Source organism: Phyllopteryx taeniolatus, chromosome 14 (genome assembly GCF_024500385.1).
Source record: "Phyllopteryx taeniolatus isolate TA_2022b chromosome 14, UOR_Ptae_1.2, whole genome shotgun sequence".
NCBI lineage: Eukaryota > Metazoa > Chordata > Actinopteri > Syngnathiformes > Syngnathidae > Phyllopteryx > Phyllopteryx taeniolatus.
The window spans coordinates 9,263,396-9,284,655 of NC_084515.1; the positions used below are offsets into that span (position 1 = coordinate 9,263,396).

The window sequence follows — 21,260 nt, forward strand, 5'->3', positions numbered from 1 at the left end:
CTTCACCTTCACGTACAGTATGTAGACAAAGTCAAGAAGAAAAAAAACCCCCTTTGAATTCCACCTTAGCTTTTTGATCAGCACTTAACATCCGTCGGTAGCTAGCTCACAACTGATATTGTCAGATTCATGCTCCTTGTTCACACTTCCAACTGATCCATTCTTATTGATATTCTATGGCATATCAAGAACTGTAGATTTTGGCGCTAATCCAAGTTCATATAATTTTTCTCTTTCCTTTTATATGCATTTCAAACGAACATTATTAGGGGTTCCAACTGTTAAGTTATTATCTAGTTTAATATCAACTAGGATATATAAATGGTTACCACTTTACATTTTTAACACTTGATAAGGACTTAATAAAAGGTAGCAGCTCAATATTAACGACTGTAGTATCAGATGATTCAAGTACAGCATCACTGTCACTTGCCAAGAAGTGAGCCCAAAATACACACCTATTTTATAACTGTTTATTATTTACATAGTTTATGACAACAGTATTAGCCTTTTTTATATAACCCTTTTCCAATGGTACCCAAAAATGACTTGGTGGCATTGTCATATGCACATTTACACTATGTAATCGGAAAACTGCCCCTGAAATCTGTACTGCATAAATAATATGCAAGTCAAAATGCAGCCCGGGGCCAGAGTGAGGGTGAAATGATGCAAGCAGCCAAGTGACAGAAAACAGCAGCACATTTCACATAGCGCGAGCAGTGGAGCGGAACGGCGAGAATGTCGTTCGGGTCGCGGGGCTCTGACGGACGAGTTTTGTTGCAAGCGCTGCATGACCTCGCCTTTCAACCTCTTTCAACCTCAATGACACAAACAAACACACCAACAGAACAAGGCACCTGGGGAGTGGGGGGAGCATGGACGAACAGTACATACGGGATGCCCACAAACTGAAAGAAATAGGCAATGTGTTTTCTGCATCATCAGCTGAGGCAATAGAAAGAAAACAACTACATGTACCGTATATCACAACAACATGACCACTTGCCCAATATAACAATTTCCAATACAGGAACTGCTTTGAAAATTTGGCCATGACAAGGATATTGCTCAGTTTTGATTGACAATCATATATAGGAATTAAGTTAGCAATATAGTTATTAAAGTCAGTGTAGTTTGCAGGAAATATCCGTGTACCTGTAATTACTTGTTTACAAAATAATTGTTTTAAATTTTACATTTGGAAAAAAATAAGCAAGATGTGTTTGAATCACTAGCTTATTACTGTCTCAATATAAGGAGTACTTAAAACCCTTAATCACAATCATTTCAAACTCATCTTACAACATTACCCTTAAAAATAAATGGCTTACAGATGATTTGACTTTAAAAAATATTGCGCCAAATTGCACGTGTTGACTCTCCATAACTTCCACCAACAACCTAGGCTAAACACTCCTTCTCGACATACGAAGTTTCTCTCAGTCGAGATGTAACACGTCAACATACTTCCTTGACACCAATTACAGACAGGAGATTTGTGGCATTTTAGGGAATTGCAGAAAGAGCGCAAAAAACACAAATAGGTGAATTTGTGGATTGTGAACTGCAAATTTGCAGGGGATTACTGTAAAAATAGCTATTAAAAGTCATGCTATATTTAATATACACTGACAATGACACAGTGGCAGTAATACTTGGGATAATGTTACTAACCTTGCAATCATTAAAGGAATGTCAATCTTGTCAAAAAATATATACAACCTTGAGATACAAATTTAGTTTTTGCGTATGCTTGTAACTCAAAACACTGAAATCACAGAATATCTGAAATCAACTTTCCACATTGAAATACCATCAATCCCTTCCAACCCCCCCCCGAAAAAAAAACAACATTTTGTTTAAATAAAGAAAATGTCATATTCTGTAAATAGCAAATATTGTACTTTATAAAACCATCTGTTCTGACTTGTATTAAATAAAATGTAAATAACTAAACTGTTTGTGCATTATAATTAATTCATTGTGGCTCCTTCTGGCCTCTGGGGGACAGTATCATACAGTCATGCAGACACAAATGAAGAGGTGTTTCATAACTCCTGAAAGTGACTCACTAAGCTGCTGTAATATTTGTCTTTTTTCACCCAGAGGATAAAGAATATATGCCTGCAAGTATTGTTATATTGTCTGTCTACACGTGTTGCTGCACCGTTTCTATACAAATCTCTGTTAAAGCTTTATAACACTGCCACATAGCTGCCATTCGTTAGCCTGTCTATGGCGTTTTGCAATCTGTTGGCATCGAGTAGAACAAACGTGTATCTAAAGCAAAGCTATATGGTTGTTTTACAAGTGTAATTTGTTTTCGGTTTAGTTTTACAGTAAACTTCAAGTGGGACTTCACTTACAGAGTTAGTGTGTGTACAAAGCTTACTTTAGCAAGACAAGTCTAGTCCATGCAGGATTTTATCAGCAAAATGAATCTTGACCTTGGTAAGCTTCCTGCAGCGTGCTAAGGGCAACCCCCTTGGATGTAAATGCTCCACAGCTTTGCCTCGTCCGCATTGCACACAATGACCCCCAGGTCCTCCTGACCATACAACGCACCGCGCCGCATGCACTGTAATTGCTGTGCCGGCAACTGCATAGAAGAATTAGAAAAGCAGCGTCGGGAAAGAGGTGATTAATTTGCCAGGGGAGGAGGTCGATGTCAATGTAAATCACCGCATGTTAGCGCAATTTAATTTCCCCCCCGATTCCTTCAGCTCTGTCTGCGGCGGCAGCCTCGCTTGCTGATTGTTTTGCGACAGGTCATAGCTGAGCAGGTCATGGAGGAAAGGGGATGGTGGATAGCTTAATTATGCTGTGGAGCCATGTATGCAAGGCACAAACCCCCAACGTCTCCTGAAGCTTGTTTGCATGTTCACCTTAAATACATCAAGGACCAGCGTGACAAGGAGGTCTTAATGAACAATCCTCACAATGTACTGTACTGTGCAAACGCATTGGGCCACCCAAGGGTTTACTGAGAATTCAGCACACCGAGTGAAGCCTATACAAAAGATGAAAGGAAATGTGGCGGTATAGAGCAAGTATCTACCTGAACATGAACTGGGAGAATTACAAACATGTTTTTGATCAATTTCCCTGTGTCTTCACCTTTATTTAAATTAAATAAAAACATATATTTTAAGATACCTTTGTAGGAGCCTCCAGGCACTGACTCACCGGGCTATTACCTGCATGCTTTTGATCTAAGCTTTTTGCACCTGTGTCAAAATACATCACAAGACAGTCCTAAAATAGCCCCCCTTTATGGCATAAGGTATTAATATTCATATTCATCCATAATATATACAGAATTACCACAGAAGTACCAATATGCTGTATAATCAGAGTGTAAAGAATACATAATTTGCATTAACTGTCCCTGAGGCAAACTGAAGAAAGGTACAACTTCGGGAAAGCATTCTTAGAAACTGGTAATCCCAATTGAAAAGAGGTTGAAATGAAACAGACATGAAACAATGAATTGAAAAGTTTAAGAGGTGCATCAGAAAAGTTCCAGGACGGTGTCACGAAAGATATATTTTAAATCCAAAATAAAAAAGATTTTCCTTCAAAGTGATCTCCTTTAAGGATACTGCACTTCCCAGCGACCCTGGGAAGGATTCTTGGCTGGGAACTGTCAGATGGTCAGGGCATTGTGAGCAGGCGCACTGTCATGGTGAAGCAGCCATGAATTGTCCTTTTTCTCCGTAGATGTGCTGGTTGATCGTTTGGCAAAGTTGGAAGGGGAAAACACGTAGTTTGTGAACTTTCAATAGAGCGTTTGAAAATCACAACGTACAGTGAAACCTTATCTTTCGAACGCTTTAACGTGTGTAAAATTTTAAGTCTATGTGCCTTAAATGAGGCTGGTGAATGGCTACCGGTACTAAGTGCAATCATCCAACTATAGTCTGGAACTTTTCTGACACACGTTGTACATGCATTATTGTAAATCTACCACAAATCGTATGTGACAGTTATACCTGACTTTGGGTTAGCTTTATTGGATCTCATGCAGGTCCAATAGTGTGTTTATCATCACACATGATAGAAAAGCTGCAAAGCCAGCTTTTTTGTACTAAAATCTCAAAGAATAGTAAATGAGATAAAAATTGATGAAAGAAACACCTGTGCATACACATCATTAATTAAATTCACGCACACACTTTTCCCATACATGCAGAGAGTTCTAAAAGTGTGCGTGTGTGTTTGTGAATGTGGGAGAGGAGAAGCGGCCGACGAACTAACGATAATGATGGCTGCTGATAATTACAGATCTGTGGTGTGGAGGAGTTAATGAGGAGCCAAAGCCTCCCATGATGCCCCTGCAATAATGAACGATGAGTGAACGAGAAGGAGGAAGGCAGGCCGGCAGGCGGAAGAGATGGGAGCTGTCAGTTGGAGAGGGCGCCATGCCCTTTGGTTTCCCTGCACTCGGGGCATGTCAACGAGAGAGGAGCCTTCCCAGAGGAGGCTTGTCTCCACGCTAATGAAGATGTGACAGAAGCAGAACCCTGGACCGTGACTACAGAGCATCGGGAAGAGGGACCGATGATGATGAGGATGAAGAGAGGAGGAGGAGTGAGCTCTGGAAAACGCTCTCACGCTCTTTCTTCAAATAAAATGCTGGCAGGTTGACTCAAAATGAGTTTGACTGATGTTAATAGAGGACAATTAATTCAAGGTACCCACCAAAGAGCTGGTGTAGCTGGGATCAGAGGTGTCCTCCTGCAGGTAGCGCGACAGGCCGAAATCGGACACTTTACACACCAGGTTGCTGTTGACCAGAATGTTGCGTGCGGCCAAGTCTCGGTGCACGTAATTCATCTCGGAGAGATATTTCATGCCGGCAGAGATCCCACGCATCATTCCCACCAACTGGATCACTGTGAACTGGCCATCGTTTTGCTGCGAAACAAACATACATTACATTTTAATATAATCTTAAGTGCTACTGGGAGGAATGAAGCCATTATCGGTCAACCGTACTCGGTAACATAAAATTATGGAAAATTGACCATTGTTTGTACAGAAATACAGTGTTGCTTTGAGATACGAGTGACCTGACTTCCAAGTTTTTCGATTCTTTGGTTTGACTTGTGAGCAAAAATTCAAGCGTAGTATTGTGGCAGTGAACTTAACTTACTTCACAACATGCAACAGTTTGGCAGTTGGTGAACGATTCTACAAAAAGAGGCTTCCAGCTGTTCTATGCCACTCACAGTTGAAGTTTACTGTCAAACTAAACATCAAACAAAGAGAACACGGGGTGTATTTAACAACCACATAAGCCTGCGAGCTTATTGCTAACACACAATGGGAAATGCCATAGATGGGCTAACAAATAGCATCATTCTGGCAGTGTCATAACGCTTTCAGCAACAGATATTTAAAAACAAAAGCTATATCAAAACCAATAGAACAATACTCACAGGCATATATATTCTTTATCCACCGCAAAAAAACTACTTGCCTCCCAGTGGCCAAGTCATGCACACCGGAGCCGCAGTGAATTAGGTATGATACACAAACTGTTTAATTCTTTAAATTCTATTAAATTATGTTATTAATATTATAGAGTACTATTTTTCTCATCAGCAAACATTTGACTTTTTTTTTTTTGTAGGGGGAAAATTGATTCCATGTCCATTAATTTCAATGGGGAGGCATCACTGTAGTTGGGTCTATGTGTTAAGTTAAACAACCAAATAAACCCTTTGTTACCACTGTCTTTGCGTAAAAAAACACAAAAAACAGGCCTGTTGGGGTATTTTGATGTAAGCATGTCATAAACATGTTATTAAGTCACTTGGACACAGTTTTAAATTGTGAAAAAAAAGCATGTCTTGTTTAAGTCAACATGCCACCCTACCCGATAGCCTAGACGTAAGAAGGAGATGGAAGATTGTTATCATGTTCTAAACAGCCAGTACTTCCGAGTTTCTAAATTATTTCTGTTTTTTGGGGGGATTTGAAGAGGGTGTGTGTAGATTTTTATATCCACTGCACGTTTCTGTTATTACTTTGCCTTTTGAGACACATCTGTTTTTCCAAGGAATGATTTGATTGTTTATTTTCATCACACCATTTCCTTTTTTTTTCAAATTATATGTGTAGTAGTAAATCTGCATCCTGAAATTATTTTCATTTAATAAGCAAATAAAGAATATTTTCCAATCAATTTACAGGCGTACTTGCATTACTTCAACTAAACTGTGTTAGTACACTGTTCAATTCCGGTTTGCGTTTTCTCTTTTTAGCATACAGGCGCCGTGGCCATGCCCCTGTTGTGAATGCTCAGAGGTGCTTTGAACTCCCCTGGAACATAGGAACAAATACGAGGGTGAAACAGATCGATGCAAACACAAGTTGGAAGTGGCGGTTAGCAAAGCCAGCTTCAAAGAACCCTATAAAGCCCGCCTAAGATCAAAGTGGTGCGGCGCAGCCGTCCATGAGATTGAAGGAGAAAAAAAGTGAGTTGAATTTTGATTAAGTTTCTTAATATAAAACAAAGAGCCAGAGGTCCAATCATAGTTTTGGGCATTAACAATAGAGCGTTTGAAAATCACCACGTACAGTGAAACCTTATCTTTCAAACGGCTTAACGTGTGTAAAATTTGAAGTCTATGTGCCTTAAATGAGGCTAGTGAATGGCTACCGGTACTAAGTGACATCATCCAACTATAGTCTTAGAAATGGCCTTTTCCCTAATTGTAATTCATTTCATAGTTGCTGGATGCTATGTGCTTCTGTAAACAGATGCAGAGGGTAATGACTGACCAGTCACCTGTACTGCGTATAATGAGAAGAAGTAGATGGACCAATGAAGTATTCGGTACTGCTTGTAAATTGACTAACCCTAACGCCAACCCTACCCCAATGATAAAGTCTATGCAGTCAGAGACAGCACAAGAAACCATGTAATAATTTATGCTAATTGTTCATTAAATAATGAATGTTTTTTTTTTTCTCATTTTGGGCTGTGAAGCACCAGATCCAACAGATGGAGCTGTGGTAAAAAAAAAAAAGTTGGAACCCTGTACGAAGTGACCATTACTGCCAATTTTGTGAGCCAAGAGTCAGACGGACATTTGATTTTCATAGGCATGCTATAGCAGAACCCTCTTTTATGGGATTCATTCATTTTTCTCCCATAGTAACTGTTGCCTGTCTTGAATTTGGTCAAACTCTCGAATGACTCCAATAATAATAAAACCAACAGTTACAGTCGACGGCATCTATTTAGAGAGTCACTCACCCTAAGGAACGAATCGAGGGCTCCGTTCTCCATAAACTCTGTGACGATCATGACAGGTCGGCTCTTAGTGACGACGCCCTCCAGGCGGATGATGTTGGGGTGGTCAAACTGACCCATGATAGACGCCTCGGACAGGAAATCACGCCTCTGCTTCTCGACGTAGCCCGCCTTCAGGGTTTTGATGGCGACAAAGATCTCCCTCTTACTGGGCAGCTTCAGACGGCCCTTATATACTTCCCCAAATTCACCTACAATATAAGAGGAAGCCAGTGTCGTCACTAAGCACAAGGACAGCATATTTGCTTTGGATCAAATTTCTCCTGGTTTCCTGGTTTGTCACTTTGAGTTTTGTGGCCCTGGGCTCTGTCATATGACAAGGTCATCATATACTGTATTAAGCTGAACTGTTGCCCTGCATTCGACTAACACTGTCACCTCAATTTGAATGTTTCCTCTTCCGACTCAGAGGCTTAGACCCAAAAGCATGACACATATTCCCTATAATGAAAGACATAAATTTGAAGAATTCGATGTCAAACATGTCGAAGCCGTTTGATGAATGACTATCAACTAGATGTCCTGCAGATTCCCCGCACAGGAGCCCACGGTAGTCGTACAACAATTCAAGCTGTGTGGCTTCCTCTCATCTCACTTGCAGAGAAGGACAAATTTAAAGGAGCTATTCCAGGCACAAACTCATTACCAGTCCTATTTTAGTCTCAATAAAAGCAATCACATGGTGTCAGAAGGCTCTACTAGATATAAGAAACACCTTATCTTTAAGCACACTGAAAATGCTTACCTGATCACTTGAAAACAAAGACAGCAATCTTAATTACAGCCTATCATTTATGGGAAGAAGAACTGTATAACATATTTGAAATTATAATCAGTAAAGCAGTGGACATACGGGAAAGAACTCATTTCTAGTGCAATTACAGTAAATCCCACAGTAGCTGGCCTACATTCTGCTCCTGTCCATGGGTCCCCCTGATTGGCTGTCTACGTAACCCTGACTAATTTCTGTGTTACCACAAAGATGAAAATGTAATACAACATGAATAAATTCAGTAAGAGACACATAGACACAGAGTGACTATACCTGCACCGATGACCTCCTCGATTTTAACAGTTGAGACATCAATCTCCTTGGCGAACTCGTGGACAGCTTCGTTGGGGTCTTCGTACGTGAAGGGGTCGATGTAGATCTTCATCCCTGGGGAGCCTGAGAAGTGGGTCGGGCAGCCCAGTGGTGAGGGGCAGTTAGACATGTCGGCTCGCAAAGAGAGTTCTAGAACAACCAAAGGTGCTCAGTAAGAAGAAACCCATCTATTTTATTTTTTTTTCATTTGGCTGATGTGTTTGTGTTAATAGCTGAAGAATGTAATTGACCTTAAGGTCGTAACTTCAATCACATTCAGCAGTACTTCCCAGTTCCCATCACTGCAAGCTTTTAACAGTATTAATGAGGACAACTAAAGTTGATATATGGTTCTCCTTAAGATTAATGAAAGGCTACTACTAGATGAAAATGATTATTACAGCACACATCTGACACATCAAATAGTATGGGTGGAGGGTCAAACAGGCAGTTTACCTTCCATGTAAAGATAAAAAACTAAATGCTGATTGGCAAAGTCTGAGTTTGCAAAGGGGAGGCAGTTTGTCATAGACTGGAACCATCGGATTTGTTTTATTTTTCCCAATTGGAAATAAGTGATATAGCAATACCCCATTCCTGGGTCACACTGCCACCATTATGAAACCTTACATGGAGCCGGTCAAAACCCCTCAGTAAGCTGCAGTAATATTAATTGTTCTTGGCAGAGGATACAGAATATATGCCTGTGAGTATTGCTATATTATCTGCTTCACCCTTTGTATTCAAATATTGGTTGCTTAAAGGGCTACGACACTGCAACACTGATGCTATTTGTTACCTTATGTAAGGCGTTTTGCATTGTTTGTCAGCATTAAGCTAAACGGACCTATCTAAACTAAAGCTATTTGGTTATTTTAATTGTTGTAATTTTCTTTGTTTGTTTTGTTTGACAGTACATTTCAACTGAAGACTTGTTCAGTATCAAAGTACCAAACTGCTGCTTGTTGCAAAGTGAGTTGAGTTCACTGCCACCATAAAGCGCCATCTCCGATTTTTGTTGTCCGAACGACAGCTTGTATCAAGAAAAACTGGTAAATCGGGTCGCTCGCATGTTGAGGTACAATGTCCTCTTACTGCTTTGAATATAAGTCGCCTTACTGGACATACTGTAACTTTTGATGTATAGTATATTCCTTTTCTCTTCTCATCTAATTGTTTTGATCTACTCCATGGGAGACAGGTGCTCCGACGGTCAGAAAAAAAGTAAAAGAAAAAAGTTAACCTTCGATACACATGAAGCTTTGGGCTAAATGTTTTCTGCAAGAATAAAGGCATAGTTTTCTGAAAGTTGTTTTCAACTCTCGAGGTTCCACTTTATATATAAAACTAGATAGTGAAAAGGATGAAGATCTAAATAAGAGAGACCACACAGACAATGAAGGTTTTTTTTTCTACCCTCTATCTCTCCCCCTTGCAGTCAGTCTCTCAATTCTTTGATAGTGCTAGAACCAATTTTGCCCACAGCCTTTCCCTACAAGCTCATAAAGAGATAAAAACTGCTGCGCCATCAGCTTGCTCTTTATGCCACTCGGCGATAGGTGAGCGCAATTCCTGGGACCTGCAAATGAAATGCCAGATTCTCTGGGTTGACAGAGCGGGCGGGCATGGCTGCCGAAACGCTCTTGTAAACACACTCAATACACGCCGCTGCAAGATGGACACAACCGAAAACAAGCAGATGTCAAATCATCATTTTCTACATTGGCACCCGAGGCAGACCTCTTTCGCGGAGTGGAAAAACCTTGGCGGGCATGATTGGAATAAACCCATCTAAATCAAGTCAATTTGGGCCCTTTTCATTTGCATTACACACGTGGCGATGGAGAGGTCCCAAGAGATAGAGACGAGATGAGGTCTGGTCTTGGAGGGATCAAGAAAGCTCACCTCCATCTTCACTTAAAGCTGATTCTGGTTACGCCACTAATGGCCTTGAACCCTATCTGTGTGAACCTAATTGCTCATGAGAGATTTCATTCAGATCAGATTGAAGATAATCCATTAGAGGGTTTATTGCTCGGCATTCCATAAAAAAGGGTCTTGTTTATAGGTATTGCCGAGCTGCAGCAGCACCACTGGTAAGGACTCAATATATCAAATTGGAAGATGTTGATACTTCAAGAAACATATGGGGGCACAATCAAATATATATCTACCATACATGCAAGTCCTTGTGCACATACATAAGAGCAGCCCATTATTTTCTTGTCCCCACTTCTAACACCAATTTCATATATTATTTAAAATCGAACAGTATGTGGACCATCTTTTCATGGCCATTTCATAAAAGAAACAGCTTATTTATTTATTTATTTATTTTAACAAGTCCTTCATCCGTGTGTGTGAAGCAAATGTATCCAAACCACTGTCCTATTTTTACATAGCCTTGAAAGCAACAATTCTTTCACAAGGGAGGTGAAAGGTCGTTGCGGCGACTGCAGGGCTGAACTTGTGACATAAATTCATTCTTTTTCTAATCAAATGGATGCATAAAGTGCCGAAATGACAACAATTGGACTGGGTCGTGATTTATTGACTTAACTTTTTTCTTAATTTAGTTAAATATGTAAATTTATGTTAACTGGAGGCGGCACGGTGGGCGACTGGTTAGAGCGTCAGCCTCACAGTTCTGAGGACCGGGGTTCAATCCCCGGCCCCGCCTGTGTGGAGTTTGCATGTTCTCCCGTGCCTGCGTGGGTTTTCTCCGGGCACTGCGGTTTCCTTCCACATCCCAAAAACATGCATGAATTGGAGACTCTAAATTGCCCGTAGGTGTGAATGTGAGTGCGAATGGTTGTTTGTTTGTATGTGCCCTGCGATTGGCTGGCAACCAGTTCAGGGTGATAGCTGGGATAGGCTCCAGCACGCCCGCGACCCTAGTGAGGAGAAGCGGCTCAGAAAATGGATGGATGGATGTTAACTGGATTCCACTGAACCGTTTCACTTACACCAATGTCCACCACTTACCTCGCTATTAGTTTGCCCTGCTCATTTAGTAAAAGGTCCTAATGCACCGTCAAATCAACTGCACAAAATGTAATTATTGTGAACTATGCATACCAATGGTGAAAACATTCTGCACACTTGCACAAACTAATGATATTCTCATACTGAGGATTTATACTGTTTCAGTTACATTATCTGGTAACCTGAGTGGCATAAAATACTAGAAGCAGTGACAGTATTTCAAACCCATTTTCCCACAAGGTGATGTTCACTTATCAGAGACATTGCTTTTTTTGATTAGCTGTTTGTTTGGACTTGCAATTCACTCTGTAAAATCCACAAAGAAAAATCAACGCATAATATGATGCACCGGTAACTGCTAATACCTGCAAAGATAATAACAATTCAGACAATATGCTGTACAGCTTTTCCTCATACAGTGGTCTACGCTCTAATTGTCACGTACGTGGTTAGGGCGAAGGCGAGTAACGCAAGGCAAGAACATGGTGGACTCAATTGCAGGGAAGCAGGCAGGCAAGGCAGGAGTGCGGGAGTCTCAAAGTAATAATATTTAATCTTCAAAAAGGGAAAACAAGGATATTGGCTAAAGCAAAACTGAACGAAGTCCCACAACAGATAATCAAACCAAAGTCACAAAGAAACACTTGAATATCTCAAACTGGAAACAAACTATGACCTGTGAGTAAGACGTGGAATAGATAGGGAAAATGACACCTGACAATGACATACCACAATGATAAAGACAACTGACGACTATGACATGGTAAAGACATGTGACAACGACAATGAACCGACAAGAACTGAAAGAAACCAGGGAACTAAATACAAACAAATTGGCGAGACAACGAGGAACACCTGGACAAGACGAGTGGCTGGAGAGAGCTGATTGGTCGACACAAAGTAGACGAGAACAGGTGGACACAACAACCTAATGAGCACACGACAAACATGGAACACAGGAAAACATGGACCAAAACTAAACACAACCCAAACCAAAACACTGACCATGACACTAATAAAGAGCATGCCCAAATTAATCACTGGATATGTGAATAAATAAAATCTATTGGTACTTGGCGACGAATAAAAACCTACATTGTTCGATGAATTTAAGATCCCATTTTCAGTCTGTGAGCTTAGAAGCATCCTCCTAGGTTCAAGCATGCTGGCTTTGTATTGCTCGGCCATTTCGTGCAACATTTTCCAACCTTCATTTGGTAATTAGCTTACAGCAAGTGGACATGTGGGACACAATCTAAAATATTCAGGCAGAGTGTGTATAGGATGCATACTTAAGAGGCTGATGGTGTTTGTGGCCTATCAAACAAATCAGTGGTTGTTTTTCTAGGCCACATAAACAGCACCTGACTAATCTGAAGAAATGATAACCACTCATACTTTTTTTTTTGTTGCTGCACTGCTACATTTTCAGTAGAGACAGCATCTTTCTTGACACCTTAGATAGGCTGAAAATGAGGACACATCACCTGACGTGTGTGGAAAAGAAGGCATCTGAAGGGGAAGCTGGCACATTTGTCGAAATTTTACCGAAAACAATTGGTTTTGCGTCCCTTTTTTATTGTTGAACTGAATACTTTAATTAGCAAACTGTCAGTCACATCTTAGAGGAGAATGAAAGACAACAATGCTTTATGGCATCGGAGGAGAGGGTGAATAGTGGGTTGCCTGAGTGTCTGTATTGTGGGGGAGAAGGGGCTTATGAAAAGGATCTCTTATCAGCAAATTGACGTATTTGATGATTGATGACTTTGATTCATCTACTGTCTTCATGGCATTTCGGTTTTGGCTCTCCTGGCCCGTGGAAGCCTTAATGAGTCCTGCTTGCTGTAGCAGTGAGACAAAGTATGTGTTGGAAACACTGCTGCGTCAGGCTCGACACAGCTCTATCCCCTCGAGCGACCCCCTGTACAGACAGCGAGGTCGGCAATACAGACACTTTTCATTGGAGGCACAAAACTCATAGGTGGCTTTTTGTGTGTTCGAAGCTGTGTGTGTCCTCCAGGCTCCATCCCAGTCAGTGTCAAAGGAGTGCTTACTACACGATGCACTCACAGCCACAGTTAAAGCCTTGAGAGATGACCGTCTGTAGTAAGCATCAGCGCCGCAGAGAAAAGGAATGGCTACCGATGTATACCTCACTTTTATTTCTGTATAAGAACTAACTACATTGAACTTACAATTACCTAATCGGAAACGTGTCACGTTTACAAGTAGACCTCATTTTTCTTTTTCTATTTCTCAATAGAATCATTTCGCAATTTTGTCAGCTCTTTTGTGATGAAAGAATTTGTTGAATTTCAAGCACATTTTCCAGGATTTATCCGAAATGTTATAACTAGAGATATGCTATTCTCGCACCCAAGAAAAAGAGATGTTGTATTTGTGTGTTGAGAAAATACTGTATACTGCACATTTACTTTGCAAGGGATAGGGGTGGCCTATATTTTGGATTCATATACAAACCATTGATGGCTACTATGAGTTGAACAAATTTGAGCTATCCAACAAATATATTTGACAAGCGTCTCGTTTATTGATGGTGGACTTACCTCTTCCTGTGCTGTAATGTTGCAACTTGTCACTGTAGACTGCCTCCTTGGTGTAGGCCCTTTTCCTAATGGATCAACAAGGAGAGAAGAGAACCAGACAAATGAAGACCATATGACAGATGGCATAAACAGGGGTACTGCAAATGCCACAAAATAAAACGTGGCGCAAATGGAATCTGTTGCAAAGGGATGGGTGGGTGTCTGCGATGCTCAATGAAGTTCATGAAAATGAGCTGAGTTTTAATTAGATCTCGATCGGATCGCTTTTGCTTTTCATGTCTCCTCTGCCACGCCATCAAACGAGCCCGGCCTCTTTTGTGAAGGCTCAAAGTTGCGCACAGCTCAGCAGAAAATGTGACCTTCAACTATCTAAAGCAAGGACGCCTTAGCAATGTGACAGAGTGACCGGCTAATGCCAAATTAAATCAGCTCGACTTCACTAACAAGGCAAACGTTGGAGCAGTTTAACTTGAAACTATGCTGCATTGTGGAATATGCTTGCTTGCATTCCTGCAATATAAAGCAGCTTATTTGCATGTGCTTATGTACCAAGTATTTCCCAGGGATATGATTATCAATATGACTGCGGGGGAATATAAATTATATTGAAAAGCAAAGAGATTATGTATGGTGGTCACATGGAGGTGCAGTGTTACCATTACATTAATATTATTTGTTATAAGTTTATATTGTCACGAATCTACCCCTGCATTTACTTCAATGCCCCAGAGGGGAGTGGAGCTGTGGAGGAGGAAAAACAACATAAATAAAACAGTAAATGTTGGCTAGCATTTCATCACGAGGAAGAAAAAAACAATTATGCACTGGGGGCACTGAAAAGGAATTGTGGTTACCTGCTACATACGATGGAGATGGCAACAAGCGAAACTATGAAGACTACTCCTGCTGCCGCTGACCCCGCAATTAGAGGAAGTTGCTCCCTCAGCTCCGATTTAAAGTCATCTAAAATGCAAAAAAGACAGATGTTAAGAACACTCCTTGACTCTAGTACGTTCCAGCCGTCTCCAAATTATCATGTATTTTTTTTTTTAGTTGGGCTGTCCAATGCTCCTTTAACATGTCACCATGCATTACGGAAAATACTTGGCTGACTCCTTCTTAGTTATTTTATATGAACATCTCAGAGTGAGGTGAAGATCCAGATTCAAGTGCGGGTGTAGGCATTTCAATGGCACTATCCACCACTCACCAATAATCATAATGGAATTCCTAGTGGTCATCACCAGGAAAAGAAATCTGCATACTAACCAAAAATTATTTTTAGGGTTAGTGAACAGAAATCCGAGATACAAGCGCTTGATGGTGGCAGCGAACTTCACAGCATCAAGCGGCAGTTTGGCAGATAGTGAACAATTTGTCAAAAAAGAGCCCAAGGGCTTGCTTAAAGCTATTTATTGCCAATCCCAGTTGAGGTTTACAGTCAAACTAAACATAAAACAAAGAGATTTACACACTGTGTATATAAAAAAAAACATAACTTTCCCTTATGAAAGTCTGCTAGCTTAATGCTAACACACAATGCAAACCAGCATAGACAAGCTAACAAAACTAGTATCGATGCCACAGTCTTAAAACCCTTTAAGCAATGAATATTTGAACACAAACACTGCAGGAACACATGTCGACAGACATTACATTAGAATACAAAGAGGCATATATTCTTAATCCTCTGTGGAAACACAACTAAGATTCCTGCAGCTTACTGAACAGTTGTGACTATCTTCTTCGTTTGTTTTTGTATGTATGTATTAGACTGCCCCCTGGTGGCCAAGAAGGAGCTGCACAATGAATTAATCATGATACAAAAACTGTTTAGTTATTTACATTCTATTAAATTACAGTATGCTATTACTGTATATTTTTTTATGTAAAGTACAATTTACAAAAAAAATTGTTGGTAGTGGGGGCTGGAATGGGTCAATTACATTTCTATTTATTTCAATGGGGAAAGATTACTTGAATGTGGTGACCAAATGAGTACGTGTCTAATAAAGCAGTGCGATTTATGAGTAAAAAAGTTCAGATTTTTATATTTAGTGGGTGTGGCTTATTATACCTGTGTGCTCAATAGACTGAACTTTCCAATACATGGGCATTACAGCATTGCCAACATAACAAATCTAACAAGGGCCGAAGACTTTGGCACATTACTGTATGACAGAAAATATGAAAAAAATAAATAAAATACATCCACTTGAAAGGGCATGCTTGCATGCATTCGGCATTTTGCGGGAGTGTGTGCTTTGTGTGTGCAGAATGGTACGACTGGGTGTCTGACGGCTAAAGAAAACATACAGATGTCTCAGCTGAGAGGCGCTGACTGAAATTCGGCGAGCTTTCGCAGCGCTGAGTGACAGGTTGTGTTTGATAAACTGAGACCGAGCGATGCAGAAAGTGAGGCGGCGTGCGACTCAAGGGCCGAAGACTTTGGCACATTACTGTATGACAGAAAATATGAAAAAAATAAATAAAATACATCCACTTGAAAGGGCATGCTTGCATGCATTCGGCATTTTGCGTGAGTGTGTGCTTTGTGTGTGCAGAATGGTACGACTGGGTGTCTGACGGCTAAAGAAAACATACAGATGTCTCAGCTGAGAGGCGCTGACTGAAATTCGGCGAGCTTTCGCAGCGCTGAGTGACAGGTTGTGTTTGATAAACTGAGACCGAGCGATGCAGAAAGTGAGGCGGCGTGCGACTCATGCGAGAAAAAAAGAATGACAAGTGGGCCCTCATCTTTCAATATTGCCATACCTGAAAAAGAAACTACATTTTGGAATGCTGTTTCACAAGGTTTGTACCAGAAGACATCACATAGAAAACCTAAATACTGTGTTCCCCCGTACACTCAGGCAGTCATGAAAAGTCAGCTTGTGACGTGTATAAAAAAACCGTTGTATATTTGTTTTGCTTTGTTGGCAGCATCTGGTAACAACTCTATGCATTTCTTTTTCAAATTAATTCAGTTACATTTGGTTAAGTTGCTTTCTATTATACAGGTTATGAATATTCAGTTTAAAATGTTCCCATGGGACAAAGGGGTGCACATAGCAAATATGTTAAACGTTATCCCTGAATATGGAAAACCTTTGAAGAAAAAACTGGCAGTGACTGTGGATATGAAAAAGTCTACACACCCTTGTTCAAATGCCACGTTTTTGTGAAATAAATAATAAGACCAAACTAAATCATTTAAAAAACTTTTCCGCCATTAATGTAACCTGCAACCTGTACAACTCACTTGAAAAAAATATTTTCGAGAGGGAAAGTAAAAAAACAACTGAGAACGCGTTTTGCTTGAAATGCATTCAGAACTAAAGTTTAATTGATTGAATGACTGATTGAAGTGTGGACACCCTGACATAAACTTGGGATGTGACTGTGTTCAGAATTAACCAATAACATCCAACATACTTAAATAGGAGTCAGCACACATCTGTCACCATTTAAAGTGGCTATAATTAACCTCAAATGAAGTTCAGATGTTCGAATAGGCTTTTTCTGTCATTTATCCCATTACATATTCCAGCACAAGCCATGGACTGCAGAGAGCTTCCACAACATCAGAGGGCTCTCATTGTCCAAAAGTATCAGTCAGGAGATGGGTACAAAATGTATTCAATATACAGTATTATGGAACACAGTGAATATCTGAACAAGGGTGTGTAGACTTTTTGTAACCAACTTGCATCTAATTGCCGTTAACATTATGAGAAGGTCCTTGGAAAAAAATGGCCCCTGTCATGGGTCTCTGGACCTAAAGAATTTAAGAACCCCTGACTGGGGCAGGCTGCCTAAACGCTCATCTGTGCCCATCTCCCAGCGACTTTGGCAGTGAAAGCAATGCGTGATTTTGCACGGTGAAGGCAAATCATCTGCTCCTAAACCCAATTCTCCATGTAGAATGGGGCGAAAAAAAAGAAGATAATAAAAGCGAGGCGTAGGAGCCGGCTGGGATGCACGAGGACACAGTGTGACAGCAGCTGCACACTCTTTCAGCTCGCGCATTTATCAGGAAAGTGTGTGAAGGCTGTCGCCTCGACTAACACGCCGGCGGTCGTTCTCTTTTTGATGAATTTCGGGTGTGAGAGGTCAAGACAGATGGCCTCTTTGGCGGAGTGGTGGTGCACCCTGACAGTGGAAAATCACACAACCTGGTCAGTGGTAAACAGGCGCCATTTGCAATCAGTTTAATGTTCAGGGTGCTAGCCTATTTTGCAATGGTAGCACACTTGTCAATCAAACTGCTTCGTGCGTGTGTTGACAAGGACCCTTTGTAGAGTTTTATGGGAATTAGGGTTGCAAAGGAGTGGAACATTTCCAATACATTTCTGTAAAGACGCCAGTAAATTTACATGAAGTTAAGATGGGGGATTTTTGAAATAATAAGCATAAATATCAGCCTTTTATTTTGTCATAAAAGATATCCATGTAAATTAATACAATTAAAGGGGGAACTAAACCACTGATGTCAAAAGTCGCCAGCCAAGTGGCCAATGCAGCTAGCTGTTAGCCACTAGCCGTTAACGCCGGCAACTGATGACTGATGAGAACAGCCATTGAGAGTAAGCGCGTCTGCCATTAGCTGGATGGCTATATGGATCTGACTGATGTGTAATGCCTAGATCAGACGACTGATTTTATCCCCAGTATTGGCCCAATTGGCTAGCGCTGCCGATTTTCCTTTGTCGGGAACGACAAAACGTCTTGTAGTCTGACATAATCCATGACCAACTATTTGACCCTACGATCCCAAAATGAAAAGCATGTTTGATTTTTTTGGATAGTTTTCGTGTCGTGTTAGATGTCAACGACACCTCTCTGACAGCGTAACTTGACGTCGACCAACAGAATTGCGTATTGTGACCGGCGCATCGCCTCCCGCGTGCTTACCATTGTCAACATTTATTCATGCGCACAAAACAATGTTTACCGATGCTTTAAAGCATGATTAAACAGAACACCGGCATGTTTACATACAACTGTTAGTGCGAGCACAAACTTGCTAGGCAACATAACGTTTTGTTGCCTGCTTGTGAGCCGTATCGTATTAAAAGTATGTGAACATACCTTAAGGAATCCTTGAATGAACGTCTTCTCCTGTCCAAGGGTGACGACACACCACACGTTTTCCCTCATTTTGCTCTTTTTATCCCCACACAATACACTGCCGCAATCCATTGTTGTTGTCGTTGCCATGGTAACGGGTGTATTTGGTCTCGTTGACCGGTGACACGTTTTCTGGTTCCGCCTCTCCCAAAGTGTTTGAATTGACAAGATAAAGCCCAGTGATCTTAAAAGATGGGATGCGGTGTTATCGGAATGCATTTCGTGTAGTGTTGCAACTGTCTGGCCGAAGTTTTTTGGCAAGTTTTTATGGCAGTAGTTTGACATAGTGCAATCGTGAAAGACCGATTTTTTTCCCTTGTAGTCTGATCCAGGCATATCTTGTCGTTGCTGAATAGTTACCATCTCTGTTGGTTTTGTCAGTAGACTTTGCACACATAATGACGCAAAAATGGCGGCCCCATAGGCGAGCAGATGCAGTGTTTTAAACATATGTTTTTAGAATATATACTTTCTAGATTTAAGTAAAGAGCAGCAGATAAAGAAGATTTCACATTTAAAATAAACCAGGAAGTTTTGACTACTTGGGTTTACTTTCCCTTTATACAGCATGACATTTCGGCAGATTTGTTCGTAATTAGAACTTTATCAAGTTTTAGCTCTCTGTGAACAATCACTTCTTTCAGTGAAGAACAAAAACATTAACGTTGAGTTAAATATTCCTCATCCTCCCGACCCAACCCATTCAAATATTAACAAAAATGCACCCCCCCATTCCAAAATACCAACATGGTAAGTGAGCTTTCACTTGTATCGCCCTTTACTGTACTGTACTTTACTCAAAGTGCTTTAACACTCTCTTCATTCACTTACTGATGATGCAGCATCAGGAGCAACTGGAGGTTCGGTATCTTGCTCAAGGATACTTGGGCATGATCACGGGGGCCGAGGATCGAACCCACAACCCAAAGGTTGAAAGACGACCACGCTTTACCACATGAGCAGCGGTGTTGAGGAGAGGAAGGCAAAACCAGCGTAGCACCAGGAGGTGAAGCCAACGGGTGCGAGCGTTAGTGGCTCGGCAGCGCCTGCTGCTAAGTGCTCTGACAAATATCGTGAGGTGTTTGCGAGCCAATAAATGAAAAACAGCCAGCGTGAAGCGTGTGCCTTTGTTTTGAGGGAACATTTGTAAACACTGAGAGGGCGCATCAATGTGCCTCAGCATCTGTTTAAGCCACAATGATCAACATTCATTGCCATTCTTATCACGTCTTCCTTCACCATCATCAAATTTCCATCCATGGTTAGCAACAATACGATATATCGTCAAAAATAAACATTTAATACATTTGCAGACATGGAACAAAACCACCGGCATCAAAGTGTATTGCGTATTTCAAATACAGTGGAACCATAAAATGGAATAAAGTAAATAAACACCAGCCACGAATTCACCTGTTCGCATTTTTTTTCTCTGCGGAACCTATCCTTAGCGGTTTCCTGAAAAACTGATACGCTCGGTTTGTGTGCTCTTTTAATATGCTCTAAGATGCCTCAAGATGGTGCCAAAGCCCTGACTAATTGGAAAGTAACTGGTGTCAAGGGGGTATCTTCAGGTTATACATCTTGACTGTTGTAAAATCTTTGTATGTCAGGGAAGGGGTTAGTTTCATCTGGATTGTTAGCGGAGGTTTGTTACATATTTTTGCACTGAGAAAAGCACACTTCTGGTGCCACTTTTCTTTTAAAATTTAAATAATCTGAAAGCCATTTATTCTTGTGGGTAATGTAAGATGAGTTTGAAATGATATTGAAGTGTTTTTGGATCATAGTGTGGTGGATTTACAGTTTGAACTATTAATATAGGCAACTATAAACATTTTTAGGGTGGTGTTAATTACTACACCACTAAACTTGTACAATTACAAATTAAACCAAAATCTTTTGAAAAAAAAAAAGTCCCCTTCAGACTTTGGAGGCATATTTTCAGTTCAGCTCAGTTTACCAAACATATACAGTATGCTAGGATTAACGAAGTGTGTTTTACTTTTTGTATACCAACAAATACAGTACGAGTAGCAGTGATGGCAACCATATGAAGACAACCATACAACCAGAAATTGAACATATAGGAGTGATGATGACATCTTACGCACCTTTCTTTTTAGGTTGTTCAGAAGAATACGGCTAAGTCAATAATAATAAT

General features: G+C 40.7%; 1 protein-coding gene across 3 annotated transcripts in view; it reads right to left on the reverse strand.

Moving 5' to 3' along the window:
* LOC133488900 (ephrin type-B receptor 1-B) overlaps positions 1–21,260 on the reverse strand; it is a 196,271-nt gene that overhangs the window by 18,763 nt on the left and 156,248 nt on the right. For 2 of the 3 annotated variants that reach the window (XM_061797415.1, XM_061797412.1), the window contains 5 exons: positions 14,821–14,929; positions 13,967–14,031; positions 8,373–8,561; positions 7,271–7,518; positions 4,705–4,920 (listed from right to left, as the gene is read on the reverse strand). In XM_061797415.1, coding sequence (XP_061653399.1) covers positions 4,705–4,920; positions 7,271–7,518; positions 8,373–8,561; positions 13,967–14,031; positions 14,821–14,929 — 827 coding nt within the window. The remainder of the gene's footprint in view (positions 1–4,704; positions 4,921–7,270; positions 7,519–8,372; positions 8,562–13,966; positions 14,032–14,820; positions 14,930–21,260) is intronic. The other variant, XM_061797414.1, reaches the window with a different exon arrangement.